The following is a 14,546-nucleotide window of genomic DNA, read 5'->3' as shown; positions in this document are numbered from 1 at the left end:
TAGAGATTTTAATTCAATAAAAATGATTTTCTTGATGAGATAAACTAGTTTTCGTTGGTTCAAACGAATTTGGTTTCACTGAAGAGAAAATTTGTCAAACTCTTAGGGAGTTTGATATCAGTACTTTATTTTTTACAGTGTATGTTCATGCACATGTTCGAACTACACGCTGTGAAGGAAGTTGTCCATATGCTTTCTGGCTAATTTATTACTATTGTTTTTAAATTAAATGTTGTACAATTAGAATAAATCGAGGGAAAATATTTCATGCTTAAAAAGTAAAATTTGCTTCAAATTAAAGTAATAAAAAATATTTATTAGTTAATTATTGATTGCCGTTACCTACAAATTAAGTATAGAAAATATGATGGTTACAATTAAATCTAAAATGAAGTTTCTTGAAAAGTGTCTTTGAAATTAATTGAATTTATAGTCATTTCATTATCTGGACTTACTATCACATTATTATCATCTTCTTGTGATTCGCCCAGTTGTTCACAACGTTTAATTAAACGTTTCGAGTCATTACGTTGCAAACTCGTACCACGTTTCCGGGGTGATGGATTACATTCTTGGACTTTTTCCGTTGAGTTATTAAGACTATTATTAGTGCTACCAGAAACTACTCCAGATGTATCAGAACTTGGAATATTACCGTCTAAACAATGTAATAAACTATCAGACAACCCATTTTCATCTAGTACATTTAAGTCAGATTCTGATTGTTCATAATCGTCCGTACGTGATGTAAAGCTTAAATCTACTGGACTTGCTGTTAAAACACTTCGAGATAATAAATATTCCCTAAAAGTACTCGTTATTGACATACAACTTGGTTCTGTCTTGATAAAATCATCATTTAGATCAGTTACATTCAGTTCTGTAATAGTTGGACATAGAGGATCTATATATTGTTCTAAATGGACATCAGAAGGCACTTTTTTACTGTCAATACTACCTGTTTTTAATATCAGTGACTTTTGATTAATTGAATCACTACTGCCGTCACCGTCAATATCAATATTAACAACTTTTAATTGATTAGCAGGATCACATTGACCATCAGCTTTGTTCACATTTGAAAGATTACAAATATTTGTTCCAGATAATATCATTACTGGCTTTCTTGATCTTGGTGTCATCATTGTCTCCTATAAATAATTAATTAAAGTCAGAAAGGAGTTATTAATAATGCAGTCGTATTTAGTTATATAAATGAAAATTCCGTTGAAGTTACAGTAATACAACCATTGATAATTTCGTCGAAAAATTATGAAAAAATTTTCTAGTCATAACTTTTTATTGAAACGATTTATCAAGGCTCAAATCTAATTTTTGAATATTTTTAAGAAGACTGATCTTCAAGATCCATTCAAATTGCTTAATTCGTTCAATAGGTATCGATGCCGAAAAATTTAAAAAATTTAATTTAATTTAAAAAATGAAAATAATTTCCTTGTATTTCTCTAGATACCTTACACGATAATGTACTAAATATTTCAATAATTATTGGATATCTTTATATTCACGGTCTTTTTTAATCACTGCATAATTTACTGTAATCGATCGGTTCGTTAGTTCAGAAAATATTGTTAACAAAATATTTACAAAGTACTGTTCTCTGATTTTTTTTTTGGATATTTCATACTTCGAAGTTATGATCTGATTCAAAACTTCTTTCACACTATTTTGATTAATTATATTTATTTCTATTCAAATCTATCATACAGAAAATTCATACAGAAAAATTAAAAGTTACATTTAAAAAAAATTTTTTTTAATACTCGAAATTCAAGGCAGGATATCATTTTTTTTTAGCTTAAAGAGCACAAAAACGGCAAGCAATTTTGGGGCCGGCCCGCAGGGTCAACTGTTTTTCGGATTTTTCTTTAAATAATATATAAGGTACCGGCGGGTAATAAGGTTTAGCTAAGGGAGATTTTGAATAGAATCGAAAATATTGCATTTAATTATCGAAATGTATCATTAATCGTTATTTCAATACATTAGCCATAAAATGTAATGAAGTAATGGTAATTTTTACCATAAGCGAACAAAAAATTATACTTTTACAAAAACCATACGAATAGGCGTTATTTTACTACGGTAGGGTAATAAGGCCTACAGGTTAAACAAACTGGAATAGTTCAACTATACTTAATAAAATTGGTATTAGACATGAATCATCACTTAAATTTAGTAACAATACTTTTTAAGAGCCAAAAGACTAGATTGCTTTGCTCAACAGCATTTAAAACTATCAGTATCCTTTTTAAGAGTCAGAAGACTAAATTGTTTTTTATAATTTCTTCTGCGCTACGACAGCATATGATGGATGATGAAATATAGAAGACAGGGAACGTGGTATCGGGACTCTATAAATTTGTTGTAACATCTCTATGTAAGACCCTTCTTCTAGAGTAGCCTTTAGCGGAGGCGGATATTTTAAATATCATTTCTGTTACTTAGGCCTTATTACCCGAAAAGTCTTATTACCTGCGGGTACCTTATATAAAGGAGAGTGGGGTCAATTGAACCATAGGGCAATTGATCCAGTAAGCTTAAAAAACTTTACATCTAGTAAAATAGTTCTTGAATATTTTTTTTTAAACTAATTATTTCAATAAAATTATACGGGGTCAATTGAACCAGTACACTCGGGGATGGTTGAACTACACGAATCACACTGTGAGCATCAGGCATGCGCGTACATCTTAACTAAATGTCAAAAAAAGCTAAACTAACCAAGAAAAAAAATAATTATATTGGCAGAAGTTTTAAAAGTGATTATTATAACATATAATATTATATAAAATAATCAATATTATTAGAAGTGTTGTAATTTTAGTTTTAAGCTGTAATGAATAGTAAATTATTCATTAAAGTCATTCGTTTGTGATTCTAATACTCTTGGTTCAATTGTCCCCGACTAGTGGTTCAATTACCCCCGCAAAGGGGATGATTGAACCATTTGATGCAGTAGTACAATTTCGTATTTATTAAAAATTTTTATCATTTGTTAAGTTATATGTTTATGAGAAATGATAGTTATATAATAAATTGTAATTTCGTAAAAAAAAAGTTATCATTTTGTTATTATTCATATAAAAAAAATGTTAAAGTATTTTTGGTTCAATTGACCCCACTCTCTTTTATATATATTAGGGTGTTTAAAAAAAAAATTTATTTTCTTATGGTCTCAAAAGTTAGTCTTATTTATAAATAAAATCCTTCTAAAGGAGCAGCTCGAAATCTCAATTCTACTAAGAGCTCAACGAACATTCATTTTCCCATTCAAATTGCATGTAAAAAAAAATTTTTTTGTTATTTAAAAATTAAAGTATTGAAAAATTTTTTTTTTTTGAAAATCGAAGTAGACAGTCTTGAAGGAAATTAAATTCTCTACAAAAAAAGCTCCTGAATGTTTTCACCAGAGAACTAATAGAAAAAAAGTTAATGAAGCTTTAAACTATATTAAATAGTATAACTTCATGTTTTCATTATAATAAACAGTTTTTTAATAGAAATTTAGGTTTTTTCATTTGAGCTAATGTTATCTGTCAATTTTTTTTTGTTACACTCACCCCAAAGGTTCAACTTTTGAGCGCTGGGTGGCGTCCGTAAAGGAACTCTTTTTTAGAGACTCTACTATACCGTCTTTTTTTCACGGCCTAGGCCGTGAAGTTTTACCCCCTCCTTTTTTTTAGGAACTTTTCATGTACATTCAGACGAAATTGAGAGAGACCGTAAAAAAAAGTCGCATTCTAGTGTACTGACCAATGAATTTGAGTAAAGTTTAAATTTAGTTACTATTGAGTGGCGCTAATTATTTCTCTGCTGGCAGTTTATTACGAAGCGGACCTAATGTTAATAAAATAATAAACATGCCATTTTATTAACCATAAATACACGATACAAGTACATTATCAGCGTATATTTTTAAAGCAAGTAATACAAATTAGTCAATTATTTGTTTAAGAAATATCTATATTTACCTACAAGTAATTGATTGAAAAAAAAAAAAAAAAAAAAGAAAAATGTCATTATTTGCCTCCTATCCCTCAAAAGTTAAACTTATGGAGCGATAATAACAAAAAATATTGTATGTCATTCGGTCGTTTAGTGGCGATTTTGACAACGACTTTTTTTCGATATTCGCTTTAATGTTAGTCACGCGAATATTCGAAAACGAGCGTAAATTTCCGTCCTCGGCTACACCTCGGACGTTAAAATTGAGTCCGTTTCGAACCTTCCCGTCACAAATCTTAAGCTCATATCGAAATACCGTCGCTGTCAAAAAACCGCCACTTCACGGCCTTATGACGTAAATATCTATTTTGAACACATGGGAAAAATTTTTCTTACTTTCAAAACAGAACTTTCTTTTTAATTTAAAAATACAGAAAGAAAAAAAATTTTAATTCTTAAAAAAAAATATTTTTCTTTCGAAATTTATACGGGAAATAAGTAAGATCTCAGAAATCTTTTTAAAAAACCTTACTCATTACACATAGTATATAGATTCATCGTATAAACATGTGCAGAAAACTTTTCAGGGATTTTTTGTAGAGAATTTAATTTACTACAAGACCATGTACTTCGATTTTCGACAATAAATTTTTTAAATACTTTTATACATTAAAAACAAAAAAAAATTTTTTTTTACATGTAATTCAAATGAGAAAATTAATATCCGTTGAGTGCTTAGAATGATTGAGCTTTCGAGCTGCTCTTTTGAGAGGATTTTTTAATACCTAAGACTAACTTTTAAGACCATAAGACTTTAAAAAAAAAAAAAGGTGTTTATTTTGAAATACCCTAATACATATATTAGGGCGGCCCAAAAAAATCGACTTTTTTTTTTTCGAGTCTCTTATGAAAATTTGTTGGTTTACGATGTTTTAAGAAGCCTCTCCAAAAATCAGCTCGATAAAAAATTTTCAAGAGGTCGCTCACGAATTTTGAAAATATCAAAAATGATCGAAATTTGAATTTTTTAATTCAAATTTTTTTCTTTTTCGTGGCAGCAATAGTTTATATTTGTGAAGTCATGACTACGCTGAAAATTCAAGCCCAAAATTTAAATATTTAAATCTCGCTCAAGAATTTTGAATGTTTCCGAGTGCTGTCTTTTGGACGTTTTCGGGCGACCCTTGAATATTAATAATAAAGCTTCTTGATTTTTTCACTATCAATTTAAATGTCAATGAATGAAAATATAACCCAAGGAATAGAAATATTAAGTTATTTACATACTTTTTTATTTTTTAATTCAATTTTTAGGTTTTTCGCTTATTCAAAACTTACCAAATTTTATTATTCAAGACTGTTCTGTATATTTTTGGTTATGCAAAAGTTATATTTTACTGAAATGACAATAATTGAGTTATAAAAAAAAATACAAAAACTAATTTAAACTATTAGTTACATATCATCAGTAAATATTCAAAATTCTTGAGCACCATTTAAATATTTGTGTTTTGGGCTGAAATTTTCAGCATAGTCATGATTTTACAAATATAAACTATTGCTGCCACGAAAAAGAAAAAAATTTGAAATAAAAAATTCAAATTTCGATCATTTTTTATATTTTCAAAATCCGTGAGCTACCTCTTGAAAATTTTTTATCGAGCAGATTTTTGGAAAGACTTCTTAAAACATCGTAAGCAAAGAAATTTTGATAAGAGACTCGAAAAAAAAACATTCAGTTTTTTTGGGCTACCCTAATATATATATATATATATATATATATATATATATATATATATATATATATATATATATTAGGGTGCGTCATTTCGGAGCAATATTTTTTTTTTAAGTGCATGTGGAAAAAATCACAGTTCATGTTGATTACAGGCCTAGCTCATTGAAAAATTCGATTTTCCTATTTAAATGACACGGAAAAAATTTTTTTTTTTAATTTTGAGTATTTTTAACTCGTTAACAAATCAAAATATCAAATAGACTAATACACATTTTTGTAGGAAATTGAACGCTCTACAAAAAAGCTCTCTTATCATCTTTTGATAAATCCACCTTTTCAAAAGTTATTAGAGGTCGAAGTAAAGTTGGAGATCTTTTTACTTTTCTGGCGAAACTATCAGACTTATCAAGATGTTGCAAGATCTTTTTTGTTGACAATTTTATTCTCAACAAATTATTATCAGTAAAGTTTTTTCGAATTCCGAGTGTTTTTGAGTTATTTTCATTTTAATTTCAAGCTCTTAAAAAAGCGGTTCTGATCGATTTTAAGAGCTCGACATTGAAATGAAAATAACTAAAAAACAATGCGGAATTCGAAAAAACTTTACTAATAATAATTTGTAGAAAATGAAATTGTCAGCAAAAAAGACCCTATAACATTTTGTGATAAGTGTGATACTTTCGCCGGAAAAGTAAAAAGATCTCTAACTTTACTATTTGATCTCTTTATTTGTTAACAAGTTAAAAATACTTAAAGCTAAAAAAAAAAAATTTTCGTGTTATTTAAATGGGAAAATCAAATTTTTCAATGAGCTAGGTCTGTAATCGACATAGAATTTTTTTTCTTGCGCGAAATTTATTTTTTTTTGTATTGAACTATGATTTTTTCCACATGCACTTAAAAAAAAAATGTTTCTCCGAAATGACGCACCCTAATATATATATATATATATACATATATATACGCGCGAGCATGTGTGTGTGCATACTTTTGATTCTGAAGAAATCAAAAACGTCAATTTTACAAATAGTATTTTTAAATTTTAAGAGGTGAAGAATATATTTATAATAATGTATATCGAGTTGAGAGCTCGTGAAGAGCAATAACTTTTCAGACTAATCCGACAAATGAATCGAACGTTGAATTATTTTTAAAACTATAATTTAAAACGTAATCATGCATACCTGCATAGCTTTAGTCATTTTAGTCGCACTTTGAGTAATAGGACTCATGCTTTTATCGTTATTAGTTATAGGAGTTAATCCATAATCATGAGGTAAATTACGACGTAAGAAATCTGATGGCGTTGACGTGTGTGCCGCACTATGTGCTAGCCAATTTTTAGTTTTTATTTTGGGCGACGCACTGTGTCTCATTTTATTTATATTTTTACAATGACTAGTAGTCGTTTCTGCATTGTCCAATAAATCTGGTGTTGTCAACATTTCTTTTCTCGGTGAAATTTTAACATGCAAAATTGAATCCGATTTACTGGATATGGAGGCAGAAGCACTTCCATCATCGAACTGGAATGAAAATATATCTTTTGGTTCACTACTGTGACGGCGAACTTTATTCGTAATATTTACTAAATGCCGTTTCTCTGTTCCTATTAAATCATCAAATTCTTCAATAGATATATCAGATTTCTTATTCATATTTTTGGAAGACTTCAACTCATTTAGTAAATCTTGTGGACCATTCGTAGCCGACTTCAAACATGCACTATGATCATTCTCATTATCATCGAAGTCTAAAAGACGCATTTCTTTTTTTTCTTTACGTTCACTAATTGGTGTAATAATACAGCCAGTTCTATTACTTATACACTTTGAATGAATAAGGTTATCACTTTCAATTGATATAAAACTATCAGTACTAAGTTCATCATCTGATTTACTTAATAATTTTTGCGTTGACAGCATTGACTTTTTGTTACTATATTTCTATTAAGCCAGGCAAACAAGCAAATTGATTAATCAAACATTTTCATGCAGTTTATTATTTTTAATGGATCAATGGATAGTGAAGTGAGCTAACTACAATTGCTCGTAATTTAAGATTATTGAATGAAATGTTATAAAACTGAGAAAGTATGCATGAGCAAATTATTTTTTGTTTGTTATAATGTTGAAGATGATTGAGTAATAGATCAATTAGTTCAAAAACTTTTTGTTATTTTCTTTACGATTATCTACACTAATAATTATTAAACAATAAGAAATCGTTTGTACTATTATAAAACTTATAGTGATATTATGTAATATAAATACGATAAAAAGTTGATTGCGTCAAATAGTAGTGGTTCACAAGTGGATTAAAATCGGTAATTTGAAGAGATTCTCATAAAACTATGTCTTCAACTACATTTTTCGGAGAATCTCCTCGAATTTCTGGTTCAAATTTGCTTGTGAACCAAGTTGTGGAATAAATAAACTCATTTATTTTCCATAATTTAATATTCAAGTTTTTGTGTGTTAGCCCACTTCACTACCCAGCGGGCTGAATGTAAAAAGAAAAATACTTGTAATAATACTTACGTCGAATTGTAAATTTTCTTCACTACTCGATCTACTTATATTACACCCAATATTAATATCAATTAATTTTTTACTGCCCAATATTTTTTTTTGAAAAATATGTTTTTTTATAGAATCACCAAGACTTTTTGTGCGTATTTGTTGTTTAATATGACGTGGTGTACCTTGTCCATTTTCCTTATTAAATTGTTTTACTAAACGACGTTTTTTAGCTGATTCAGGCATTGCCTGTATATGAGCATACAACTGTGCTAATGCTGCTTGTGTGTCTTCAGTCGAATTAGCTTTAGCTGTCAATTTATGATCAACAAAACTGAATACTGTATGCGCTGTACCCGTTGTGTCGGACATTGATTCATTTAACTGTCAAAAAGAAAATTATTTACATTAATTATATACGCATCAAAAAAATTAGAGAATTATTTCTTCCCTTAAAAAAATTAAAAATTTTTTTCCTAAGTTATAACATGAGTTACGAAAGTCGTATCGAAATAAAAACCTGGAGAGAGGTTAACCCCCATAGGCCAACTCTGAAACTTCCTGTAATCTTTAAGCTCAAAAAGCTCGATCAGACTATACGCCCAAGTTTTTGAGCTTTCCGAGCTAAAAAAAAAACTTAATTCAAAATTTGTTAGAATTTTACGTTTGGAGTTTTTGGTAAGCTTCGATTAAATTAAACTGTAAATTTAGCGAATATTAAACTTAAAAAACTTTTCCGATTGTAACAAAACATACTTCAATTGGTCCATATTTTTAAATTAAATTTATTAAAAAAAAAACAATTTTTTTGTACGATCTTTCATACTATATATATACTTGTTCGATGAGTAGGTATTTTTATCACTTATAAATAGTACGTAAAAATTTTCTTTACGGATTAATTTTTAAAAAATGTGCCATTAAGATGGCTCGAATAAGTTAAACGACTTATAAAATTTTTAGCATGATCAAAAATATTCATCAATTATTTTATTCATTTTCGAGTGATTAAAAACAAAAAATAAAAAAGTTTTTCCTTTATTTTTAAAATAGCTTAAAGGCTACTTGACTAAGTCAGTATTTGTTCGTTCACCGGTAATTAAATATAAAAAATATTTTTTTAAAAAACTAAGAGCCTCGTTTATAATTTCGATACGAAAATTCAAACTTAAATTACAACTTAAAAATTTCGTAACTTTTCTTTTAAGAAAAAAATATCTTTTAATTTTTTGGGTTTGTGCATTATGTCAGATTATTGCTAAGAAATTTAAATAATTTAATATACATCTTTGTTGTTGGGGCTCAATAATTTTCTTTCCTGTTCAACCCAGTACGCTCGTATATCAGTTGCTAATTTAACAGGTATCTCAAATAATTCTTCTCCTTTTTTTATCATAAATGCCACTAAGCATGATAAATGCTGTGAATTGATATGCAGTGCTTCAGGTGATAATTTTCTGGGGCACATTAAGTGCGGAGTAAAGAGGGTTGCTAATGTATCACAGTTCATTTTATTGCTGCTTTCATATGAAGCTGTTTGATTAAGAAGATTAAGCAGGTGTTTTAATAAAATCCGATTATTTGATGGCAATAATAATAAAAGCAATTGAATCGAATTCAAAAGTCTGGAGTCGATTATAGTTGAGTCTGAGTTGCACAATTCTGCAATTTTTCAACATTGTTTGAATAATCATTTAATAATTAAATTGAAACATAGAGATTATAACTGTTATTAATATCTACCAGCTAATTGACAATGAACTGGATAATGTGATTCTGTTAATAATGGTTCGGATAGTTCTGCTAGGAAACTCTTTAATACGGAAGCACAATCGTGGACACTATAGATGCCATCGTCGAGATTCAGTAGATGACCTTGGTAGAGAAGTGACTTTAAGTCTTGTTGACGTTTTAATTTTCCTGTTCTCCGGAATATTCCCTCTTGATTAATACCTTAAAAGTTTCCAAATTAAATAATAGAACGTTAATAACTTAAAGTGTCAAACCCAAAAAGGTGTGTAATATATCAGATAGCTATTAGTAAATTATTATAATTTTAGATATAATTATAATGCCATTAATAATTTCAATGTGTAGTAAAATAAATAACAATTTGATCATCTTTTATGCATGTGATTAAAAAATTGCTTGTATGGTATAAAAAAAATTTGAGGAAGGGAGATCAGAGTTTAGTAACCAATATTATCGTTTTAAAAGTGCAATATTTTCGACAGTCTACATGTGATTTTTTGTCATACTTAAGAAATTATATTTTATCTATCATTGCGTAAATGATATAAAAATTTTATGGCTGAAAAATAAATCAAGAAAATTTTGCGTCTCAACTCTTAAGAACAATATTATAGAATTATATACTAACAATTTCACAACTTTATTCATTGATATTTTGTTAATTTATTTTTCAATCTTTAGCCAATCTTAATAATCTTTGTTCTTGCAATAGACATTGTATTATGAATAAAATAAGACCTTGTCTATCAAAATGGATTAAATGATTTTTTAAATATCATGGAAGCAGGCTTTGAAAAGGAAGTTTTGAGAAAAATGTCATTAGCAGCTTAAAATATAGTCATTATATAACACAATAATGACGATATTTCTCGAATGAATTATCCGGTTTTTTGCTAAAATCAAAGGATTTTAGTACAAGTTAAATCTGATAAAGTTTTATGTACCTGAAGCTCGCAACGTTTTTCGAGCAACGAAAATAAGAAAAAACACCGAGATGGCTAGATTTCTACAATCATTACCATAAAGATAGGAAAATAGCAGCCGAAAATTGCCAGCCACCCCCGACCACCAAAACTACCCCTCCAGCCACCCCAAAGTGGTCCATTATTAAATAAAATTCGTTTAAAAATAGATCGAGTACTAATAGTGGCTACCTGAATTTTTTTATGTCACGTGAGACCACACAAGGATGATACGAAAAAATCGCTTTGAAGTTAACAAGATGGATATTTTATTTATATTTACAAAAAAATTACAATACATAATTTGTAATTTTGCAAAATATAATGTTCTTAATATTTTATAAACGATTTTCCTGAACGATTTTAAAATACACGTTGTTCAGAAGGTATTGTTAAACTCGATTTAATTACTCAGTTAAGTTATTTTTTGTAGTACAATATCTCTTGAACGAATCAACATCTTTGAATTAACTTTACGGTGATCTAACGAACTCATTAAGTCTTTGATCTAAATATGATTGTTTCAATTGTTTGTAAATTATACCAAAAAAAAGTGATCGTATTTTTTTATAATTTATTTTTTTCAATAACTTAAAAACTACCAAGCCGATTCCTCCTCACATTCAGGTCTAAGTATTGATAAACTCTTTTCATCGTGTAGAAAAATTTTTTACAGTCACAACGTAAGACAAGTTGCGACAAGTTTTTATAATATACAAATAATAAATTATCGGTTGCATCAACGATAATTTTATTATGATAACAAAACATTCCTTAAAGTAAGTTGTAGTAACAAAACCGTTTTGTTAAATTAATAAAAATAATTTGTCATATCAATTATCAATAAAGTAAAAAAAAAATATAATTATAAAAGTTGAAGTAGCGCCCGCAATTTATTTTCTCTATACAAGGCAAGTTTCACAGCTACTGCATTTATCCAATGGAATTTCCAATTTATGTTTACAAAGAATTTATAACCTACATAAAAACAATAGAAAATCGATATAATGCTGTAAATCAATTGATTTGGTAGAAAAACAAATTTATTTCATTGCGGCAACATTCAAAGTTGTTACCGTAAATAAATTGAATTCGTTACTATAACGAATTTGTTTGCCGCCCAATCTTTAGGTATCTCAACAAATCTATTTTCTTTGCGTGACCATAGTAAGGAGCATTAAAATCGGTTAATTTGTCGAAAGTATCGTAAAACAAACCTTTGAATTACACATACATACACACTTTCTCTCTCTCTGCGATAATAATTCAAAAATGTTCATTTACGATTCTTTGAATCTTGGAACGCCACCTCTTGAAAACTCGAGTTTCAAAAATTAAAAGGAAATTGAAAAGCATAAATTTTTTGGTTATTGGAAAAAAATACCTCTATGAAATAAAGTTAGAAAACCTTACTTTTACGAATTAGTTGTTTAGTGAAATTAAAGTAATTTTTTTATACTGTTAATTTTACTGATCTGTAATGAAATATGAGGATTCAAAACTGACAAGTTTTTCTAAGTTTTCAATTTTTTTTATCTATTATTTTTCAAAACTAATTTAACAAATTATGAATCATCCTACAGTTACTGAAACAATCATAGTAATTTTCAATAAAAACATCTTTTTCAGTAATCTTTTCGATATATTAATACAACTTTCTCCTCTTACTATAGTTGGTACTTAAAAGCTATCAAGAAATAATAAAATAACAGGTATGGTTTTATAAAAATATTCGGCAGTCGAATCTTTTATTTATTAAGTTTTGTCAACGAACTAATAAAGTGCATTTCTCAGTAATTTTTGATTCGATATCAATGAAACCGAGTACTTTATTCATTGTGATACTGAAAAAAACAGACATTCGACAATTTTATTATTTATTCTAGCAAACTACATATGATTAAAAATAATCGTTTGAAAATATTAACACCGAAATTTTATTAAGTATTTCGTACCCCTGATTAAAAATAGACTGACTAATATATAGATATACACTTTACATGGAGCAAATCATTTTTCTTAATCAGGAACGCATTTTCTAAGATGTTTTTATAATAATATTGAATATAATTATTTAAAACAAATAAAAGTTGACAGTTTAATACTCATTTCGCAATTTTTTTCACCACATTGTTATTATAATACAAAACTGAGTGATATCAATCCGAATTCGTAGATGTCAATACAAATTTATACACGATTTTATGAAAAACAGTGCATGGTTCTTTAATATCTGTAATTATTCATTAATGTTCCCACGATAATTTTTTATTGAAAACTTTACTGTTAATTTTTTAAAAAAAATAAAGACTTATCTGACATCAAACTTACAATGATCCTGACGTTAACAGACAATTAACAATTTTCGGATTTTTTTTTCTCAACGAATCTATTGCAAAAAAATGAAAATATGCACATGGAGAAAATCTTAAAAACTATACGTGCAAGTTTTTCAATTATTTTTGTTTTTATAATTTATGGTTAAAAAAAAAAACAATCAATTATTATAGACGTCGGCTAACTTCAGTATCATAAATTACATTGGTTTCAAATAGTCTAAATAAAAAAAATTAATCAACACATACCTTTCCTATATTATTTGCTCGCATCTTTTACAATAATGTATTTATAGTCCAAGTTACTTACATTGTTCTTTAGATAGATATTCCATCAGGAGTTTGACTTGATTAATTCCTTCTGAAGTTAATATAGTACCTTCATAACTCGCAATGCCTTTTTGTTGGTGTAAATTCATCACTGATTTCGGTTTTTTTGAGAAGTTTAACAAGCCCCATCTTTTTAGTTTAGCTTTCTCCATTACCGGATCATTTCTATATACGGCAAAAAAATTTGGATAGAAAAAGGATGCAAATGGAATTATTTTAAAAAAAAAATATCATAAATAAAAAAGTAACTCACTCATCCGTATTAATATCTAATTCAAATGACAGATGCATCTTGACAAGAGTATAAAATTGTTCTGGATTAACTTGTCGCATTCGCGAAGCAAGTTTACCATCAACAGCATCATTAAAATCTTCCATTTTTATTAAATATACTTCAAATAATTATTTATTCCAATTTAATTTTTATTGATCACCACCATCTTCAATAATTATTATCTTTGAGAATCGTGCCTTTTTGTAACGGTTATGTACGTTTGAAAATAATCTATAACTCCGACGAAAAATATTTTTCTTAAAGTAACTTTTTTTTTATTGTCATGAATAATATGTGCTCACATATATATTAATACACGAACCATTTTTAAAAATAAATAATGTTAGTTGTTAGAAATTATTATAATTTTTAATTGTTTTTCGGTCCGAGAGAAATAATATAACTTGAGTGTAGTGTTTGTTTATTGACAGAGATTATATATTAGATATGTATAGTATAGTCTAGTAATAATCCATGAATCCTTAAGGCGCTAGATAACTGAAGCAATTTGACTAGAAATTTAACCGTTATACAATCATGGTCAGAAGACAGTCAGCAGACCATTCGAAAAAATGTCTGACCATCGCGATTGTGGCGACGTTTGCAGTCATATATATAACTTTTAGTATTTGAATGAAACGTTATTTGCCTTTGTCTCAAACTTTA

At 27.9% G+C, this 14,546-nt stretch overlaps 1 protein-coding gene across 2 annotated transcripts; it reads right to left on the bottom strand.

Moving 5' to 3' along the window:
* LOC103571391 (uncharacterized) lies at positions 1 to 14,331 on the bottom strand. 2 transcript variants are annotated; one of them, XM_008549546.3, is made up of 8 exons: positions 13,860 to 14,331; positions 13,587 to 13,771; positions 9,970 to 10,179; positions 9,512 to 9,888; positions 8,248 to 8,610; positions 6,892 to 7,653; positions 959 to 1,151; positions 1 to 880 (listed from the first exon to the last, which is right to left on the bottom strand). In XM_008549546.3, exons 1-8 carry the CDS (start codon positions 13,982 to 13,984, stop codon positions 384 to 386), a joined length of 2,712 nt encoding a protein of 903 aa, XP_008547768.1. In that variant the 5' UTR covers positions 13,985 to 14,331; the 3' UTR covers positions 1 to 383. The 2 variants fall into 2 exon arrangements, with proteins under 2 accessions (XP_008547768.1, XP_008547766.1); XM_008549544.3 differs by having other exon boundaries at positions 2 to 1,151.
* Between the last annotated feature and the right edge of the window lie 215 nt (positions 14,332 to 14,546).

This window comes from Microplitis demolitor, chromosome 10 (assembly GCF_026212275.2).
Source record: "Microplitis demolitor isolate Queensland-Clemson2020A chromosome 10, iyMicDemo2.1a, whole genome shotgun sequence".
NCBI classification, from domain to species: Eukaryota; Metazoa; Arthropoda; class Insecta; order Hymenoptera; family Braconidae; genus Microplitis; species Microplitis demolitor.
This window is presented reverse-complemented; position numbering and strand designations above follow the sequence as displayed.

Bases quoted from the DNA above. Each gene is read 5' to 3' on its own strand.
- LOC103571391 (XM_008549544.3), bottom strand. From the start codon at position 13,984: ATGGAAGATTTTAATGATGCTGTTGATGGTAAACTTGCTTCGCGAATG. The intron at 10,180-13,586 runs GTAAGTAACTTG...GAAACTTTTAAG, and splicing joins ATATCTATCTAAAGAACAAT to GTATTAATCAAGAGGGAATA. The intron at 9,889-9,969 runs GTAGATATTAAT...GAAAAATTGCAG, and splicing joins AGTTCATTGTCAATTAGCTG to AATTGTGCAACTCAGACTCA.